This window comes from Staurois parvus, unplaced genomic scaffold (assembly GCF_062004578.1).
Source record: "Staurois parvus isolate SC_StPar_1 unplaced genomic scaffold, SC_StPar_1.0 ptg001328l, whole genome shotgun sequence".
Lineage (NCBI taxonomy): Eukaryota > Metazoa > Chordata > Amphibia > Anura > Ranidae > Staurois > Staurois parvus.
Window position 1 is genome coordinate 6838898 of NW_028319124.1, and position 21725 is coordinate 6860622.

A 21725-nucleotide genomic window follows, 5' to 3' on the forward strand; every position below is an offset into this window, starting at 1 on the left:
TATCCAATAACAAATTTAAAACATTTAATTTCTTCTTAAATTTAGGCCAAAATGCATTACATCTTTGGTAAAAAAAATCCCAATAAGTGTATATTAATTGGTTTGCCTGAAAAGTATATCCACAAACTATGGTTTATATACTTTATTACTACTACTACTACTACTAATACTGCAAATGGCAAATGGCAGTGATCGGCAACCTATAGTAGGCCTGTGATTGCGGCAGGCAATCTGACACTGACATTGGGTGAGAACTGACTAACTGACACTGACATAAGCAGTGACACTAATATACTGGAATTTATGTAGCTATGACACTATACTGATAATGGCAGTGATCATCAACTCAGTGTGACTGTGATGGGTTGCGGGCAATCTGGCGCTAGCTCACACTATCTGCGAGCGTCACTAACTGACACTGACATCGCTAGTGACATTAATACAGTGATCAGTGATAATACTGTACACTGTCACTGTACTAATGATACTATCTGGGAAGGGGTTAATATCTAGGGACAATCAAAGGATTAAATATGCGGCTAACAGTGTGTAATGTGTGCTGCTTTTACTTTTCTATCTGCATGCTTTTTCTTCCTGCTTTGCAGGGAAAAGAAACATCCAGATCACTGATCAGTGTACAGAGCCCTGTGTGTTTGTAAATCAGCAGGTCTCAGCCATGAATCATTGTCCGGGACCCGCTGACAAAATCGCAGTGTGTGCAACCATACATGCACATGTCCGCAAACCTGGAAGAGCCCTACTGATGTACAGGTACATGATCCGGCGGGGCTGTGCCGCTCGCCTGCGATATAACTACTGTGGGCGGGTGGCAAATAGATAAAGCATGATCTGAGCTGGTAATCTCTATATTATGTGAGGCCCATAATGGAAACACCCCGTTCCAAGTAGCATAAATAATTCTATAAATCCTGTAGCTGCCCCCAGACACTCACCGACCCACTGACGGTGACAGACGTTAATATTTTCAGTTCTTTTCTAAATGTATTTGCTCAAATGTCATTTAAAGAGTGAGGGATGGGGGATACCTAAAAACATAAGAAAAAAATCCCTCCACTCAGAAACATCTCAGTGAACATATTTGGCCCATACCTTCCACAAAATCCCAGGACACAGCCTAGTGCCAGAATAAGTTGACAGGTTGCTGGGAGGCAATTTGTCATGCACTCATACTTCCCAACTTTCTGAGATGGGAATGAGGGGCACATAAAAGTATGTATTCATAGGACACACACCCTGCCACGACCCCTAACAAGGAGATACGCAAAAAATTACTAGCTAAACCCACAAGTGCTTTTATTTTACTACTACTATTCCTTTATATTGGCTTTTGAAATGTACAAATTCAACTATTTAGAAATTGGATGAAAGGATTAACACTGTACAACACTTTTAGAAAGCTACACAGTGCATTCTTAATACAGGTATATACAGCACACCAAAATGAGGGAAAAATGAGGAGTAAAGAGGGACAGAGGGATTTTGTTCTAAGTGAGGGACAGTCACTTGAAATCAGAGACAGTTGGGAGCTATGGGCAGTAGCGACATGGTCCAATTCACTTGATTGATCGTGCTCAGCAGGCATTACCAGTTGGTGTGAACGTACAATCACCTGATTGGGTCGTGTTCAGGAGGCATTACCAGTTGGTGTGAGCGTACAATCACCTCATTGGGTCGTGTTCAGGAGGCATTACCAGTTGGTGTGAACTTACTAACACTGGATTGGGTCGTGCTCAGCAGGCATTACCAGTTGGTGTGAACTTACAATCACCTGACTGGGTCGTGTCCAGCAGGCATTACCAGTTGGTGTGAACTTACAATCACCTGATTGGGTCGTGTCCAGCAGGCATTACCAGTTGGTGTGAACTTACAATCACCTGATTGAGTCGTGTTCAGTAGGCATTACCAGTTGGTGTGAACTTACAATCACCTGATTGGGTCGTGTTCAGCAAGTATTACTAGTTGGTGTGAACTTAGTTACTTGATTTGGCCGTGTTCAGCAAGTATTACTAGTTGGTGTGGACTTACAGTCACTGGCTTTGGCCGTGTTCAGCAGGCATTACCAGTTGGTGTGGACTTACAATCACCTGATTGGGTGGTGTTCAGCAAGTATTACTAGTTGGTGTGAACTTAGTTACTTGATTTGGCCGTGTTCAGCAAGTATTACTAGTTGGTGTGGACTTACAGTCACTGGCTTTGGCCGTGTTCAGCAGGCATTACCAGCTGGTGTGGACTTACAATCACTTGATTGGGTCGTGTTCAGCAAGGCCTTATCTATGTGCTGGAACTGCATAGACCAAGTCCTAAGAGCTTATATCAAGTCACAGTCAGGTATTTACACTAGCTCCGTAATATAATAATATATATGTATATATTTATATACATTTTCAGTTTAAACTGCAGATCCTTCTTTGGGATTATCAGAATTTTTTACTTTTGTTTGTTCTAATGAGATCATGCGGCTCAGCTTCAACAGGTTAGCAATAGGGACTTTCCAAGGACAGGCATGGATGTTTTCTTTTTCTCCCGAAACTCAGATTAATTGTGTATTACAGAAATGAAAACTGCCGAAACTTCTTTATATGGTTCACAGTGATGCAAGCATTCTGGGATGTTATTAGAAATGTGGAAGTGTTGCACGCAGCAAATAGATTTCTACCTCGTATGAAGCCCACATTAGAAGAATGTGAAACCAGAATGTGTTTGCTGCATAAAATAATAGGATAGTCTTCCTTAGATATCGCACTCAGGATTTGCCATGCCCATGTCACTGAAACATGGCAGATGTGGTGGGCCCGCAAGGCCTATAGAGGGAGGGGTACTGAAAGCCAGCATGGGCCCATGTCAGTGATTTGTGTTACAGAGGAATATATTTGAATGAAAGTTTTTGTGCCTCGCATTCAGCTTTAAAGCTTTTTAACCTCTTGTTAAGAATATGTAAAAACTTTATTACTCATAATATGGGCAGAGGCCCACTTGCCCTCCGGAAGATATACCCCCCCCCTTCATGACCAGGCTATTTTTTGCTATGCAGTGCTGCGCTACTTTAACTGACAATTGGGCGGTCATGCAACACTGTAGACAAATGAAATTTTATATAATTTTTTTCACACAAATAGAGCTTTCTTTTGGTGGTATTTGATCACCACTGGGTTTTTTTATTGTTTGCTCTATAAATGAAAAAAATGACTGAAAATTTTTGCTATAAAAACATAACCCATACAAAATTCTAATGATTCATAAATCTAGGCCAAAATGTATTCTGCTACATGTATTTGGTAAAAAAAAAATCCAATAAGTATATATTAGTTGGTTTGCATGAAAATGATATAATCTACAAATGACCGTATATATACTAGAATTTTTTTTTTTTTTTTTAATACTAGTAACTGACATAACTAGTGACACCAATACTGTGATCAGTGCTAATACAATGCACTAACACTGTATTAATGAAACTTGATAGGAAGGGGTTAACATCTGGGGCAATCAAAGGGTTAACAGTGTGCCTAACTATATGTGGTACTGTGTAGCATTTTACTAGGGGATGTGCCAGCTTTTGGACAACGCCCCTGGCTGGCTCTGCGTTCAAAAGGTACAGACAGGAGCTAACATCCACACATATACATGTTCCCAGTTGATAAAAGCTTTGGTGTAAATAAAAAGTTGAATTTTCAGGTCAGGATGTCTCATACCTCAACAGTCAATTTCTGAGCATATGCAATGCAACTGGATGCAGTGACCGATTGATTCTGGTCTACATTAATGAAATTAGGGGACAAAGAGGAGCCTTAGCATCAGTGACACCCACCCTCTCCAATATCCATAACTATGGTCTAATCATGTGCAGATCCATGCGTTTAGTTACTGGGCACCTTCACAGGGGTCCCGACCTGTTCCCACATTTTAAAAATCATCCAATTGCTGCAAAGTTCGATCATAACTAACTGAATTGTTCCAATTTAATGTCACAAAATTACAGTGCATGACTTTGCCATAACAATTTAGGCAGCTGGTAAAGCTCCCCCCTCTTCTGGTGAGAAGAAGAACTAAATCAGATCATTAGTCCTTGGCAGTGGGGATGAGTTGAACGTACCTGGGTTCGGTTTGAGGCAGGTTTGGCAAAAATGAGAGGTTTGGGTGCAGAATCCAAATCCCATCAAAGCCAAGAGATGTTTAAAATCAGTTCTGGTCATTTAATGGGCTTAATAGCCAAGGAATTGTCAAACAAATCACATGAAGGGCTGAGTGCTGCCCTGGTGACAAGCTGCCAAAGCAAAATTCCAGGCCAATTTGCAGCTTTCAGCACTATCACACTTTGAATGACAATTGCAACACACTGTACCCATGTGAATTTTTTAGCATTTTTTTTTTTAGACAGATAAAGCTTTATTTTGGTGGTATTTATTCACCACTGGGATTTTTTTTTCCGCTATATACATGAAAGTCCAAAAATTTGGAAAAAAAGTGTTTTTCTTATAAAATTTTGCAAATAAATAATATTCCATCATAAATCTTGGCCAAAATTTATTCAGTTATCGTTTTAGTAATAAAAACCCAAATTAGTTTATAACCAAAAATTATAATTTTGCAGCCACTGAGAAATACTGTGTGAGCCGTGATTGGTCGCAGCTTGTCACATGGTACAAGGCTGTTGTGAATAGCCTTGTACCATGTGACCATTCAGATTTCACACGTAGTAAGCAATGATGTCAGGAGTGACATCATTGCTTACTACTCTGCATGTGATCACCGATTGGCCAATCAGTGATCACAGGATTGGGACCTCGCACAGAGTTCCCGTACTACGATCAGTGTTCCACTGTGTACGGAGGGCACAGCGGGCACTGGATCGCGGTGCTGCGCGCTCCCAGGGAGCGCACACAAGCAGGGGGCAGGGAGGCAGTGTATAAACGGCCACCCACCCCTGCACTGCCACCATCCAGGTGGTGTTTAAATAACATGCCTTGGGGATGCCCTTACATTGTGTGTAAAGTGGCGCATGTGTACAGAACTTTTAAGTTTCACCGACTGTCTTCTCTCCCTGGCATCGGCATCTTCAGTGTGGGCACCCCGGCTGTGACAGCTTGCGGCTTCACAGCTGGGTGCCCACTGCGCATGTGCAAGAAGCGCTGCCCTCTGAATGTTCCCAGTGTTCTGGGACCTGTCATGTCCCAGAAGACTACGGGGAGGGAGCAACTTCCACTTCTGATCGTACCTGTCATATTTGTGTACCCACTCCCCCCAGGTGCCAATCCTTAAAGCGGAACTTCCTCTTTTGGGTGGAGCGCCGCTTTAAGCAAAATTGACATTTACCAATAAAAAATTGCTAGATCTGGTATAAATTTCAGGAGGGACGCCATGGGGAAAAAACCCAGCTTGGGCCCCCCTTAAATTCTATACAAGGCCATTCAGGATGGCATGCTTGACCATGGATTTATGTACATTATGGGACATAGTATGTTTTTATTTATTTTTCACTTTGTGAATAAGTAGGGGCACTATGTACTCCTTACTCATTCTTATTGGAGACCGGTATCTGAAGGCTCCATTGTTAAGAGGCTTCCAGATTCTGATCCCCTGCCTGCAAACCCCCACAACCACTAGGCCATGGTTATGGAGAAAAGGCCCTTGTGCTTTGACATGGGAACAAGGTACTTTGCCAAGGAAACTGTACCCCCCCCCCCCCCCCCCTCATGTTGAGAGCATTCATTTAATCTTCCGGTCAGTATATCTGCTTGCTCATACATCTGACAAGTCTGCAGGAGACCTGCATGGCATCAGCGATCTACTGCTGCAATGCTTTACAGCAGTGGTTCTCAAGCTTCCTAATGCCATGACCCTTTAATACAGTTCCTCATGTTGTGGTGACCCCCAACCATAAAATTATTTACCCAGTAATTATAATTCACGAGTGTCGTTTTACCTCCAATACTACTGCTTTCAACACAGCAGCTGCTTTTTACACATCAGAAATATGTGTTTTCCAATGGTCTTAGGCAACCCCCAAAGGTGTTGCGACCCACAGGTTGAGAACCACTGCTTTACAGGCTCCTGCAACAAAAAAATAACTTTTTTTTTTTAAAAAGAGCAAGAAATGTTTTTTTTTTTTTAAACTTTCCTGCAGGTGAATGGATAAAGAGGATTTTGGTACCCATCAGTAAATCTTTTTCTTAGTCTATTGAGGACACAAGACGTCTGCCAGCTTTGCAGTAACTTGCAACCTACAAAAGCATTGGCAAACAAAAACTGTAGGCCAGCCCAGGATAACTCTTCCCTACTACCAGCATGCCGCAGTGTTTCTTTTTTTTTTTTTCTAGTGTCCTAGAATGATGGAAATACTTTCAAAAATTGGTTAGTCTTTTACACAGAAGAGCTGAAAGTATTTTTTTTTTCTTCCCAACATCTTTTCTCTGATTGCAGTGTGGTCATCCACAGCCTACTTGGAGTGTTGCATCTGGACATTTATGAGCTAGACCAGGGGTGGGCAAACTTTTTGACTTGAGGGCCGCAATGGGTTCATATATTGGACCCGGGGGCCGGACCAAGAGTAGATGAATGATGTGTATGTGTCATCCATAGTAAGTATAGTAATATTCCCCCATAGTAAGCATAGTAATTCATCCCCCATATAGTAATTCATCCCCCATATTAAGTCCCCAAGTCCCCCGTGTCAATTCACTTACCTTTGCTCCGCGCATTCCTCTCGCCATCTTCCCGCACCGTTCCGGTGTAGCATGAAAATCTGTCTCATATGAGGATCTGTCCCCCTCGACGTATCTGCGCATGTGCGAGTTTCAGGCATTAGCAGCCGATCGGCGATCTCCGGCACATGCGCAGATACGTCAAGGGGGACAGATCCTCATAGGAGACAGATTTTCATGCTACACCAGTCTTCAGGGCAGACTGAGAGGAGCCTAGCTCCACGGGCCGGATTAAAAGGTCCGCCGGGCCGTAGTTTGCCCATTGCTGAGCTAGACATTGCAGGGATAGCCTGAACATTTCCTTTGGGTCCTGGGTTCTGTGTAAGGTACTTTCCAGACTCCGTTCTAGTGAGTTAGCCATGGAAAGCTTTCCAGGTTTAAAGTCACTGGCATTTCTTCAACTCACTTTGAGTTGTCAAGTGTTGGAACAACAGGAAATCCCTCAAATACAATGGGTTGCCGGGAACCTTTAAAAGGCATTGTACACTTTTAAATACTGTCGCTATATTCCCTGTAGGGTTTGTCTTGAAATAATGGACTGTTCCTGCTGCAATTTGTTGTCTCATGGCTGATTGATCCATGTATTCATTTATCCAACATGTCGCTATTTGGTAGAGACCGGCAACTTTTTCAATCCATGAAACACATCAAAATTTGTTGGAGTGCTGTGATGAAAGACTGCATAGTGATCTCTGTAGTTTGTATCTGTAGGATCTAATTACTATTTATCTTGCACCTGAAGAGCACTAGACAGACCTAGAGACTGTGGGACATCTACTTTCATCACCAGAAAAGTCACTTTACTACAGACTGAAGTCATGCATTAACCTATGCAGTGCCATGCTGCATGGTTCACATTCAACACAAACTGCTGACACAAGAATGTGAAGCTTTACTCCACTATAGGCTGTGCATACAGAGCAACGTTCATTCAACTGACACTTTCCTGGGAGAATCCCCAGCTTGCACTGAGGCCTACACAGCTGCTGTCAATACTGACAACCCCAGTAAGATGAAGCTCTGTATACATCCATCTTCCAGTGTTAGGGAGGAGAGGCGGTGTGTCCGCTGTGGCTTGTGTAGACAGCTGTGTACAGGTGTCTGATCATTATTGGCCATCAATAGAGGAGCTGAGTGGAACATTATGGGGCTCTGGTCAGGTGGGATCCCCAAGGACAGGCTTCCAGGAAAGGGGTCTCTGTGTCCAGTGAGGGAGTGATAGGGCCCCAGTGTTCAGACTGATGACTGCTCCTGTGTACATGTGATTACCACGTGATCAGCTGTGTTCAAAGGACACAGCTGTCACAGAGCACACCCAATGCAAGCCTCGGGGGGCAGGATTCTGGGAGGACTTCCATGGATACCCTCCCAGTACTGGACATCTGCGCTGTAGCCATCGTTCAGCAATAGCAGTCAGCAAGTGGTTAACATTTGTTCCACTGCAATAGGATAAAGAGGTCAGCATTTTTGATAATGTGAAAGTGGACTTAAGTGGGGGCTGCAAGCAAAATATTCTCCCTTAGGGTTACACAAGATTTTAACAGTGTTAATGCAAACAGATCAAAAACACAAGCATTTTTGGTCTGATTATTTTATTAACAACTGAAAGACAATGCAGGAAAACTACAGACGACGACCACGGCGACCACCCTTCCTGCGGGTACTGTCTGAAGGGATGGGAGTCACGTCCTCTGGAAAAGGGTGAAAAAAAAGTCACAGTTAGAAAAATACACTTTGCATATACTGATCAGCAGTTAAACCAAATATAACCTTTACAAGTATGAAATAGTAGCAACTAAAACACATTCTGGGGCAATTTACAGAATGCATATAGCAAGAACCCCCCCCTTGAGTCAATTATTTTCCTGTTCAGACACAAGTAGTCTTGATATAGAGTACACTTCAAGTACACCTTTATAATTGTTCTCCCTTGTGCAAAAAAAGCCAAACTCCAGGTTAATGTTTAGTTTTGAATAATGGAAGAAAAAAGATCTGTAAAAGTTTGCATTCTTGCTTCCCTTTTGACTCAATATACTTTCAAATGCCTGTCACTGACATCAGGACAAGAAAGGAGGTGATTAGGTGCCACTGGACAGAAGGCCTCAACTAAATCGGACAAGATTCTAATGGGTTTTTATCTGGTCATTCATATAACAGTTTTCCCATCACTTCCTGTTCTAGTGACTCCATGTCACATGGGGCCAGGATGCGAGGTAACAATCAATCAACCAATGGGGCCAGGAATAAGACTAAAAACCAGAAGCACCTAATGTGTCCCTGTACCTTTGAGGAATGGGCTCCCTTCAGACATACCTGTCCTCACAGTGGTAGTAAACTTTTGCTTTTACCTACAGGTAAAACAACTATCTCCTAAATGTGAACCATGTACGAGATATTTGCTCCTTTTGGCAGGCAGCGCATGCGCTGTCAAGGAACAGCATAGCTGTGCCATTTCTTCATAGCACTGTGCCATAGCCTGAGACATCGCAGCTCGGCCAGACAAGTCAGCTGGAGCTCACGAAACTGGGAGGCAGACCGGATGAAGATTGAGCCCTCTAGCGGTGCGCTGTCACTTCTGGCAGGGCTTCAGTTGTAAGGTTAGTTCTAGCAGGGTAATTTTTTTTTTTTTTTTTTTTTTTTATTAAGTGGTGTTTACTACCACTTCACTTTATTCTCTGCTATAAAATGTATCAACTTGGAGACTCAAATTTAGAGTTAGGACTGCAGCATACAGAGAAGCCTTGGCAAGTCACTAAGATTTCCACATATATTTGTAAATGTGTAACTAAACCCTCTGGTTTTAACGTGAATTGTTAGACAGGGTCAGTTTGTTCTTCTGCAGGCTAGCTGGTAAAGTGCACTGGGAACGTTTGCTTGTTTGAGATGTGCAAAGCCCTTCCATGTGCACCTGCAAAGGCTAGTTGTAAATTGGGGTGGTTGTTTAGCCGGTTCTAACCCTTCTCTGCTCAATCCAAATAAAATTGGTTGGGGTGGAGTTATGATTTAAGAAAAGCAGAATAAATACAGGAAACACTTGTCCCAAAATTCTCTCAGTTCCTAAACCTTCTCACACCAGTTAGACTAAGGTCATGTTCGCTCCTGTGCGTTTTAAGTGCGATGCATTAAAAAAAAAAGTCCTGCATATTTGATGCGCTCTCTTCAAAACGCACACCCATTCCTTAGAATTCAATGGTAATGTGCCTAAAATAACATACTGCACATATGTTAACTGGTCCTAATGACTAAGGGCCAAAAGAACTTCTGATTAGGCACAGCTGGTCAATGAGCAGCTCCACTGTTCCTCTCAGCCACAGCATTGTGCTTAACCACTCTAGAGGAGCTGTCCCTCACCAGCATCTTCTATGTGTTGCTTTTTGGCCAGCTTCAGTGCCTGGTGTGGATGATATTACACCTGCGCATTCGCAGGAGGCAGTCATTCCGGCACACGGGGATCAGGCCTGCTACTGTAATGTGAGCTTCAGGCAAGTGTGTGTCTCTTTCGCAATAAAAGACCTGCCTGCACGCAACAAACGGAACCTAGTTCTTTATGCCTAGGTTCACACTTGCCCACATTCTGCAGGCTGGTTGCGGCTGCTCATGCAAGATGCATGCGGCTGCCATTTATTCTGAACAGCACCTCCATGTATTTCAACCTGTAGTGCATTTGCGGAAACTGCAGGGAAATCTCATGGTTTTTAAAAAGCTGCAGTCAACTTTTTTTCTGTGGAAAACACAAGCAAAGTAGTCCATTCAGATGAATAGGCTGCCATCCCTGAGCAAATGCAGGCTTCATGGCCACAATGGTGTGAACCGAGCCCAAGCGTTTGCAGAAAATACATGCTAAGTTGGAGGTCTGATGAAAGGCAATCACTGAGTGAAGTATTATACAAATACTCTTACACAGTCACCTTGGGGATGGACACACTCCTAGAAGACATGCTGTTTACAGCACCAGTACCGCAAGAAGATTTAGATACTTGCAATTTCAGAAGGAATATTTTGAGCCTTTATGCCTCAAGAAAAAAAAACAAAAACAAACACTTTCTAGCCATTCAATTGTTTGATCTAAGATGCTGGTGAACTTTGAAGCCACATCAAATTAAATCAACTTATAAAAGTAAAGTGGAACTGTAAAGAACATGGATTCAAGGATCATATTGGCATAGTCCTAATTAAGGGCTGCCAGTCTGCAGCCAACTGTTCAGTAAAAGGTCAGTCCACCCAAGACTGGTGTTTCAGGTGATGATGTAGAAGGGAAATCATTGAGTACATTGTATGTATAAGGTAACTGAACAGGAAATCTTGAATTTCAAGTCTCCACAGAACAGAGCAGAATTGTACTGCACACAATTGCTCAGTAAGACTGCTTCTAGCTTCCCTGTTTACCAACAGATGAAACCAGCACATGTGCAACCGTAATAAGGTGCAACTAGGTCATCAAACATCTTCCAGACCATGATCAGATAATATAGATCACCTCTACTATCTATACTATATGCATGTAAAAATGTTGTGCTAGTTCTTGGACTTTGAAGAACTGCATTATTGGTCATCCAATTTATAAGCAATTAGGTGGCCTGGAAAAGATCAGGACCTATGGCAAGGACAATACTCAACAGTACTCGGGGACAGCAAGTTCAACACAATAGATTGTACTTTTAAGGGTACAAATAATGCTATGTTCTTACCAATGCGGCCAATTTTCATGCCTGAACGAGCCAGGGCTCTTAATGCAGACTGGGCACCAGGGCCAGGGGTTTTGGTCCTGAAAGTACAAAATAAAAAATAGAGTTCATAGGTGTACAAATTTTTCTCATTAGCACAGCTGTAGAGCTCCTTATGTATGAAGGATCAAAACACCAGGATTTTCTTCATATTGCACAGGTCATTTCTGTAACACTGGACAGGTAATTACCATGAGCTGGGAAAATCCTTAAGAACACACCCTGCTTGATAACACAGCAACAGATTGTGCACTGTGGGGAAAAAAAAAAGCAGCATATCTGCATTTTACCACAGCTCACACCAGCATTGCAGTGTGAATGGGGCACACAGTAAATTGCTTCAGTGTGCGATAGCGGTGACTTGCATTTATCCAGTGTGAAATGATGCAGGTCACCGCTGATAGTTTGATCCCCAAGACTTAAAATCCAGCGAGTAATAGTACAGAACCGTTCAAGGCATCAGTCAAGACCAGGAACACAGCTGAAGTACAAAGTACAAAACTGACCCTCTGGACATGAGACTTAAAGAGTAGCTCCACTTTTGTTAGGGGGTGGGGAGAAGATGCCTAAAGTTTTTTACTTGCATCTTAGTACAGGCTTCTTGAAAAATCAGTAAGCCAATGACACAATCATGTAGAACAGAATTTACACAGTGCAAATGCACATTTTCAGGGAAATAAAAAAAACACTAATTTTAATGCATAAAATACCCAATTTTTGGTAAAATGTTACACCGAGTAAATAATGTCACACTTTAAAACTGCAAAGCTGGGGATTAGTGAGAAATGTACACCAAGTTATCCATAGGTAAGAATTTACAGGTTACCAGTTTAGAGTTCAGCAGGAGACATGTAATTGTTGCCCTCATATCTGGTGGGATCACCATTTACATGCGCGTGAAAAAGATGGGCGCATTCACATTTGCAAGTAAGCACAAGGGGGATGGGGGCACTTTAGATTTTTTTTCCCATTATTTTAAATTTTTTACTTTATTTCTAATTGAAAATTACAGGACCTCCTTACGGTAGCTCTCCTCTGCTCTACAAAGCATTTGAGCCAACTAAGATCATTTGATCGGCTGCTTTACAAACTGGTAAAAGTTTGTAAACAAACCAAAACTAGAAGTAATGAAATCTTCATCACTTCCAGCTTCTGACATCACAGAAGGGGTGGTAGGGGGGAAAAGTCATGTGCATCAGATATGACAGGTCAGCATTAGTAGTAGGCTCTTTCTGCCACCTATATAGCTGCTCAAATCTGACTTTGAAGAGGAACAACAGCTGAAAAAAAAAAAAAAAAAAAAAAATCAAGATTATGGCTGCAGCTGCCATGATACCTTTCCAACCCCAGGGTGCTCAGTTTATATATCAGCAGCTATGAATCCTTCCGGTGCAATAAGGTCTTTATACCACAAAAGAATGCGGTTACTCTAACCCACACTCCAAATACAGGTGGAAACCTCAGTCTACAGGAAGGAAGCAGGGGATCTGTCTACAGAGCAGTGGAGCAGGCAGACGACAGGTACGTGTCTGCTCAGTTTGTGCAAAGCAGACACTGCTGGCTCTTCTCTATGGATGGTCAGTTGTAAATGGGCTGGCAGTCCATTTACATCCGATTGCCCTCTGATCTGCCTAGACCAAGGGTGAGCAACCTGTGGCTCTCCAGCTGTTGTGGAACTACATTTCCCATTAGGCATTACAAAGACCAGATTACTAGCATGACTCTACAGGTCCATGAGACATTGCAAAACAGTTACAGCTAGGACTTGCAGAGGCATGATAGAACTTTTAGTTCTACAACAGCTGGAGAGCTGCAGATTGCACACTCCTGGACTAGACAGAGGGAAAAAAATTCTCCTTCCATTTCTTTTTAGAGGATCAAATTGGAGGTAGGCAGGTGTAAACTGACACAGGTCTGTTTACACCCGCCGCTCCATATGTACACATGGATCAGCTGATTAGGTCCACCTGATAAACTGACAGGAGGACCTCAATGAATCACCGGTGTGACGGGGCCTTATTGGACATGTTTATCAGCCTTGAAAGGGCACAACTTTTTTTTTTTTTAAGAACCAATCTGCTGCATTTCCTAGGCCTTAGCTGTATCTTCTTAAATCATTTTTTCTATTCCCAAGATTTTTGGGTAGATGGTTCATAAGAGCTTTGACAAACCCAAAATAAGTGAACTGCACTCTGCGAGAAACACCTTCAGACAGCCTTTACCTGTTTCCTCCGGTGGCACGCAGCTTGATGTGAAGAGCTGTGATGCCAAGCTCCTTGCACCTCTGAGCGACATCTTGAGCAGCCAACATAGCGGCATAGGGAGAGGACTCATCTCTGTCAGCTTTGACCTTCATTCCACCAGTCACACGGCAGATTGTTTCTCTGAAATGACAGACAAAGCTTATGAGAACTACAAATGAAAGCCATACATTTTTATTAAAATTAAAATCAGAAAAAAAACAAAAACACCAAATGGTTTTACAATTGACACCAATGATCAATACAAGGTAGAATTAACTAATTTTCTGTCTTAACTCTGAAATCTCCAGGCCTATTAAAGAATAAAAAGTGTCTTTTACAACAGAACTGGTCATCATGCCACTCTCCAGCCCAGCTTAAAAGCCAACACTATTTTTTTTTCCTTTGTAGTTTCTGATAGAGCAAGAGTTAAAATGTTTGTTTGTGATCCCACTGGGGTCCCTGTGACATGCATACAAAATGGAGGTGCCACAAAGCCAGGAAGCAACAGAAAGTTATGAAAAGACAAGTCACTTCTCTCCCTGCAAGCAAAGCAACACAATTCTAAGTTTCCTCCCACTATCCACAAGTACCATTGGAATAACGATCCCTACAAAGGATATAAACAGCACTTACTTGCCAGACAGATCAGTCACATGCACGAAGGTGTCATTGAAGGAGGCGAAGATGTGGCAGACTCCAAACACATTTTCTCCTTCAGCCACTTGTGGCCCCAGGCTGATAACCTGTTCTTCCTTCTTTTCCTTACCCTTACGTGGAGCCATTTCTGAAAAGACAAAGTAAACAGAGCATGTTCTTTAGAGAGGGAAACGCCATCCTGCACATGCAACTTTGTATTTTTGGTCACCTAGGCAAGAAATCTGAAAGTGAGGGGTCCTTAGGATTTACTTTTTTGTGATTATGCCAATAGGAGGAAGAATGAATATTAGGAAAAAAAGGGGGAAGGGCCTGCTTCAATAACCAAGTTCGCCTTTGAAAAAAAAAAATTGCATTTTGTGCATGTAAAAAAAGTTGTTTTTTTTAAAAGGTGCCTGTAAAGCACTGCATCTGTGATCAGCAGGTCATGGGTGCAATCTCAGGATCCTGCAGACTGTCAGTATATCTGTCTGCGTGTATGGGCAGGCAGTTACACAATGACAGGAAGACTCAAGAGTGCGCACTAGCACCCCAGTTGTTCATTGGGAACTACAAGCTGTCAGCCACAAAGCCTATCAGTACTTATAGTTCATTCATTCAAAGGACTCTGAATGAATGATGTGGCCATGTGGGCAGAGCCCAGCATGGTGGCATTCTTTTCAAACTGTGACAGCGGGCGCAGGTCCCCAACTTGCTGTCACAATGAGAAGGGGATTGGTTAGAGACTGTAGGAGCAGGAACATGGTACACCCTACAAAATGAGTGGAACATGTAACATCTTCCGAATAGTAAACCTGTCCTTCCTATGGATCATAGGCCCACATACACAATTGTCAACAAATATCATAACAGGACAGTATGTAAAAGGTCAGGGTGGGAAGGGAATACGGAAATTAAAAGCCAGCACCTTAATCTATTTAAATTACACTACTAAGGGCTCCCTTACATGGCAGCACAGGGGCTAAATGGTTAGCACTTCAGCCCAGCAGTACTAGGGTTCTTGGTTTGAATCCTAACCACAGCACCACCTGCCTGGAGTTTGCATGTTCTCCCTGTGGGGCTTTCCTCCCACACTCCAAAGACATGCTGGTAGGTTGATTCCTATCTAAATTGTCATATTATATGTATGTATGAATGTGAGTTAGGGATCTTAGATTGTACGCCCCTTGAGGGTTAGGGACTGATGTGAATGTACAATATATATGTAAAGTGCTGTGTAAATTGTGCTATATAAGTACCTGTAATAATAAAAGCCCACATTCAGTCTGTAGATTAATATGCATTTGTAATGTGCTTGGAGCAAGTTTACATTGTGTGTTTTTTTATAATTATGAATTTTTTTTTACATTTACGGGAGAATTGACATGCATTTGTGGTGCATAATGGTACATTTACATGTGATAAGACTGAAGCGTCATGTCTTTTTTAGAACGCAAAAGAACTGCAATAGTGCAAGTTCAGCTCATTAGAAAACATTTTGGGGGGGAGGAGAATCAGATATTCAACTGTATTCAGGGGTAAACAAGCCCTGTGCTTTTTTCAAGTGGTTGTAAAGGCTCAACTTTTTTTTTTTTACCTTCATGCATTGTATACATGAAGGCATAAAACCATCCGTTTGTAGTAGCAACCCCCCCTCTCCCAAAACCTGAGCCCCATCCCAATCCATCGATGTCCACAAGAACCTCAGTTCTCCAGGGACGCTCACGCCTGATTGGCTGAGGTAGCAGCAGGAGCCACTGGCTCCCCGCTGCTGTCAGCCATTGAGCCAATCAGGAGAAGGAGGTGTGGGGGCCAAGCCGCAGCTCTGTGTGTGAACAAACACGCAGATCTGTAGCTCGGGAGCACACCTGCTTAGGTGCCCCCATAGCAAGCTGCTTGCTGTGGGGGCACCCAACAGGTGAGAGGAACCAGGAGCACCAGCAGGGAACCTGAGAGGAGTATCAGGGCTGCTCTGTACAAACCACTGCACACAGCAGGTATCACATTTGTTATGAAAAAAAAAACCCTAATGAGGACTTTAGTATCACTTTAATAGCTGAACACACAGGAGAAGAATGAATGTATGCCAATAAATCCAACTTGCACTACTGTGCTGCTTTCAGGAGCATTTTAAAAAAAAAAAAGTGAAGCATGCTGCATTTCTGCAATGGAACGCATTGTGAAGGTAAACAAACGTGTAACAACTTAGGAAAAAAATGAAAGAAAAAGTTATTCCAAATCCCGCCGTGCAGCAAGAACATAGACTGGGCGCAGATTGTGGGGTAAATCTCAGCCTGCTAGAGAAGACATGAGGCTAAATCCATAGCGGGCAGGCCACCAGAGTGGGAGCCGGGCAGGCCACCAGAGTGGGAGCCGGGCAGGCCACCAGAGTGGGAGCCGGGCAGGCCACCAGAGTGGGAGCCGGGCAGGCCACCAGAGTGGGAGCCGGGCAGGCCACCAGAGTGGGAGCCGGGCAGGCCACCAGTGTGGGAGCCGGGCAGGCCACCAGAGTGGGAGCCGGGCAGGCCACCAGAGTGGGAGCCGGGCAGGCCACCAGAGTGGGAGCCGGGCAGGCCACCAGTGTGGGAGCCGGGCAGGCCACCAGTGTGGGAGCCGGGCAGGCCACCAGTGTGGGAGCCGGGCAGGGCACACATGCTGTACACACTTCCCAGCATCCCTCCATGGTGCGCGGACCCGTGTTTACTAATCCGATCCCCTTGTCTGACCTGCATCCCCCCCTAGGAGAAGGACTACTGAGCTGGGAAGGTGTCCATGTTGTAGCCGGCCCAGTCCTAGACCTCCGGGCTCCCCTAGAAAGTCTCCCCGGGAAGGCAGGCCTATTTCCAGCCATGTTCGTCCACACAGCAGGGACTCAGCCCCGAAGCCGGGTGTCCCTTAGTACTGGAGCTAGGCCTGCTGTACCGTCCAGTGTGAAGTTGCATTCCGACCGGCCTCCTATCCCACACACAGCTCCCCCCACTACAATACCCTCCGGGATACATAGAGGGGACCTTCCCCTATCATCAGCACCGAGCCACGGCTGCGCTCCCCCCGCCACTACACCGGATTCATTAGGATTCCATGGACAGGCCGCACTTACTGCAACGTCTTCTCGAGGTGCCGCTACAGGAAAGGAAGGAAGAGAGGCGGAGGGGGCAAAGGTCACTCCCTCCAACCGGAAGTTCCCGGGAAACCACCACCTCTACTTTACACTACTAATAACGAAGAAGTCGCTTTCTGTATTGAATGAGAATACATACTAGCGACTAAAATAGCTGCGATAACTGTTTGTGTAATGTGTAGGATAGATTCAAAAAGAGTTGTCGAAGATATAGAGGGCTTGCCAGTCACCAAGATGGCGGAAATTGGTTGTAGGCTTACTGAAACCTGTATGTGAACTGTGCCTGCCAGATCTACGCCAGAAACTGTGCATGGAAAACAGTGCAGTACGAGGACACTTCCCTGAGCAGTGTGTAGCACTGGTTAGGAATGTTTATTATGTGACACGGAAGTAGCGTTGTACATTGTTGTCAACTGCTAGGCCCAATGTGGGTGAAACATGTCAGGGGAGCATGATAGAGAGATGGGGACTTGAGCTGAAGTCCGTCTGTCAATCACTTCACAGAGGAGTGGAATACAGTGGGGATTATGTACTGAAGTGGGTTCACTCCGAAGACAGTGCACTTCTGCATGGAAACCAATCAGCTTCCAGGTTTTATTGCGAAAGCTTCATTGAACAAGCTGAGGTTACAAGCTGATTGGCTCCCATGCATTGCCACACCAGACTCTGGGGGAACCGGCTTAAAGCGGAGTTCTGCTCACACTGTACAAAAAAGTCAGCAGCTACAAAAACTACTAGAGAAACAGCCACTCCCCTGTCCCACAATCCCGCGGTGTCCTCCCCGCAGCCCGTTTCACCAGCCGTCCTGTGTTCTGGGCGCCGGTATCTTCAGTGTGGGCACCCAGCTGGGACATATTGCGGATTCACAGCCGGGTGCCCACTGCACATGAGCAAGAAGTGCTGCACTTCCTGAATGGCCCGTCCTCTTCTGAGACCTGTCAGGTGTCCCAGAAGACTACGGGGAGGGAGGGGGAGGACAACTTCTGCTTCTGATCGCCTAGATGATTGCAGCAGAAGTGGGTACCTGTCAAATTCAGGTACCCGCTCCCCAAAGGAGCCAATCCTTAACGGGGAGCGGGGGACCAGTCTTTAAAGCTGAACTTCCCCCTTTTGGGTGGAACTCCGCTTTAAGAGCCCATTCACACTTGTGCTCTGGAAGTGTTAGTTCCACAGGGTGACCTGCATGATTGTTCATGTTAGGCATTATAAACTACACGGCTGCAGAGGGTGGGGGGTGATGTGGTGACTATATGGCAGCTGAAGGTGGGGGGTGATGTGGTGACTATATGGCAGCTGAAGGTGGGGGTGATGTGGTGACTATATGGCAGCTGAGGGTGGGGGGGTGACGTGACTATATGGCAGCTGAGGGTGGGGGGTGACGTGGTGACTATATGGCAGCTGAGGGTGGGGGGTGACGTGGTGACTATATGGCAGCCGAGGGTGGGGGGTGATGTGGTGACTATATGGCAGCTGAGGGTGGGGGGTGATGTGGTGACTATATGGCAGCCGAGGGTGGGGGGTGATGTGGTGACTATATGGCAGCCGAGGGTGGGGGGGTGATGTGGTGACTATATGGCAGCTGAGGGTGAGGGCAGTGAAGTTACTTTATTATTATAATACAGGATTTATATAGCGCCAACAGTTTGCTCAGCACTTTACAATATCACGGGAGACAATACAGCAACAATACAGTTCAATACAAGAGGGTTAGGAGGGCCCTGATCCTGGGAGCTTACAATCTAAGAGGGAGGGGCTGGTGGTACAAAAGGTAATAACTGTGGGGGATGGACTGGTAGGAGGAATAGAAGATTCCATTATTAGCTGAGGGCAGGATAGGCTTCCCTGAAGAGATAGGTTTTCAGAGATCACCTAAAAGTGGGCAGAGTAGGTGATAGATAGATTGGGGCAGAGAGTTCCAGAGGATGGGAGAGGTTCTGGAGAAGTCCTGGAGATGAGCATGGGAGGAGGAGACAAGGGAGCTAGAGAGTAGGAGGTCTTGCGAGGAGCGGAGAGTACGGTTTGGGTGGTATTCAGAGACAAGATTGGTGATGTAATTTGGAGCAGAGTTATAAATGGCTTTATATGTTATTGTTAATGTTTTGAATTTTATCCGTTGGGCAATGGGAAGCCAGTGGAGGGATTGGCAGAGAGGGGTGGCAGATACAGAACGGTTGGTAAAGTGGATGAGTCTGGCAGCAGCATTCATGATAGACTGAAGAGGGGATAGCCTGCGATTAGGTAGGCCAATGAGGAGGGAGTTACAATAGTCAAAGCGAGATATAACAAGGGAGTGAATGAGTTGCTTAGTGGTTTCCGAGGTTAGGAACGGGCGTATCTTGGAGATGTTGCGGAGGTGAAGTCTGCAAGATTTGGACAGTGATTGGATTTGGGGCTGAAAGGACAGATGGAGTCTAGGATTACACCTAGTACCCTGGCATGAGGGGAGGGACTGATGATTGTGTTATTGATCTTGATGGAGAAGTCAGGGGAGGGGGCACGGGTTGGGGGGAATACGAAGAGCTCAGTTTTGGAAAGATATAGTTTGAGGTAGTGGAGTGACATCCATGCCGATATGTCACTTAGTAGGTTAGTAATGCGAGAGGAGACTGAAGGGGTGAGGTGAGGAGTAGAAAGATAGATTTGTGTTTCATCAGCATAGAGATGGTACTTGAAGCCATGGGAGTTTATCAAGTGACCAAGGGAGGAGGTGTAGATGGAGAAGAGAAGAGGTCCAAGGACAGAACCTTGAGGGACCCCTACAGAAAGAGGGAGTGAAGAGGAGGAGGCAGCGTTATAGGCAACACTGAAGGAGTGCTGAGATAGGTAGGAGAATCAGGAGAGAGCAGAGTCTCAGAGACGAGAGTGGAGTTTTTTGAGGAGGAGGGGATGGTCAACAGTATCAAAAGCCGCAGAGAGGTCAAGTAAGTAAGAGTACAGAGTAGTGGCCATTGGTTTTAGCAGTTAGTAGATCATTAGTAAGTTTTAGTAGGGCAGTTTTAGTGGAGTGAGCGAAAGCCAGACTGATATGAAATCATTAGGGAGAGTTCAGGGGCTGCCGAAAAAAACGTTGAACAGCTCCTGAACATCAGTTTAGGAGCTGCAGTGTACATGAGCCCTAAAGGGTCAAGAAGGTTGTTGTCGGTGAGGTGGGAGCTCAGGCGATTGTAGACTAAGCGTTCTAGGCGTTTAGAGGTAAATGGCAGCAGGGAGATGGGTCTTAAGTTGTTCAGGTTGGTGGGGTCCAGGGAGGGCTTTGTAAGTATGGGAGTGATCTGTGCATGCTTTAGAGGGGAGGGAGGGGAAGGCACCATTGGAGAGGGAGAGATTGAAAATGTGAGTGAGGGAGCATAGGATAGAAGTAGAGGGTGACCATAGTAGTTGTGAGGGAACAGGATCCAGGGGGCAGGTGGTGAGACGGGCTTCTAAGAAAACTTTAGTGAACTCTTCAATAACAGACATTTGGGGTGAAGGGGTTCCCCTGCTGACAGCTGAAGTGTATACAAGTCCTGGCAGTTGGAGCTGTCAAAAATCAAAAGCAGTCTGACAATGTTTATAAACAACATTGCTCAGCCCTTGAAACAGAAAGAAAAAAAGAAACAAAAGAAACATTGTTTCTTTTTGTATCTTTCTGGGGTTTTTTTCATCTACAGATCAAAGGGATAAACATCATCTGCAGATAAAGTAGTTAAAAGCAACCTATCAAGAGCCTTAATACCATTAAACTTCATTATAGGAGTTTGTGGTGCGGTTTTAATGCTTGACACACGCCTCACAAATGTGCATAGGGCGTTTGGGGAGTGTTTGAAGAGCATTAAAAATGCTTCCCAAACGCCTGTCAAACACTATAGGGGCGTTTGGCAAGAGTTAGAAATAAGTCAAGTGTGAACGAGCCCAAACTGAACTTTCATCATTTCCATCAGCTCATCCCCCACAGTTATAACCATTTATACGATTTGCCCCACCCTATTAGATTGTCAGCTCTTATGAGCAGGGCCCTCTCAACCCCCTTGTATTGTATGGTTGTATCGTAACCGTACCTTCTCCCTTTATAGTGTAACGCACTGTGCAAACTGTTGGCACTATTTACATAAATCCTGAATAATAATAATATTGTACTTGTGTTAAAACGTATCCTGTTCTCTTTGCAATGCTTCCTTGTGTGAAATATTTGTTGGCCTTGCCAGTACTCCCACTTTTCTAATGCAAACTGTCCACGCTAGGCTTTAAAGTACATCCACATGTCAGTGTGGTCAGTATTCTGGCTGTGGTGGGGGTACAGCCT

The 21725-nt window shown here is 44.5% G+C and overlaps 1 protein-coding gene across 1 annotated transcript; it reads right to left on the reverse strand.

Moving 5' to 3' along the window:
* Positions 1-8297: 8297 nt before the first annotated feature.
* Positions 8298-17580, reverse strand: RPS14 (ribosomal protein S14). Its single transcript, XM_089661330.1, has 5 exons — positions 17423-17580; positions 14323-14473; positions 13669-13830; positions 11411-11487; positions 8298-8413 (listed from the first exon to the last, which is right to left on the reverse strand). The coding sequence occupies exons 2-5, from the start codon at positions 14469-14471 to the stop codon at positions 8346-8348; spliced, it is 456 nt and encodes a 151-aa protein (XP_089517456.1). The 5' UTR covers positions 14472-14473; positions 17423-17580; the 3' UTR covers positions 8298-8345.
* Positions 17581-21725: the final 4145 nt, after the last annotated feature.

Bases quoted from the DNA above. Each gene is read 5' to 3' on its own strand.
- RPS14 (XM_089661330.1), bottom strand. From the start codon at position 14,471: ATGGCTCCACGTAAGGGTAAGGAAAAGAAGGAAGAACAGGTTATCAGC. The intron at 13,831-14,322 runs GTAAGTGCTGTT...CTGTCATTTCAG, and splicing joins GTGACTGATCTGTCTGGCAA to AGAAACAATCTGCCGTGTGA. The intron at 11,488-13,668 runs GTAAAGGCTGTC...TTGTACTTTCAG, and splicing joins CGTGCCACCGGAGGAAACAG to GACCAAAACCCCTGGCCCTG.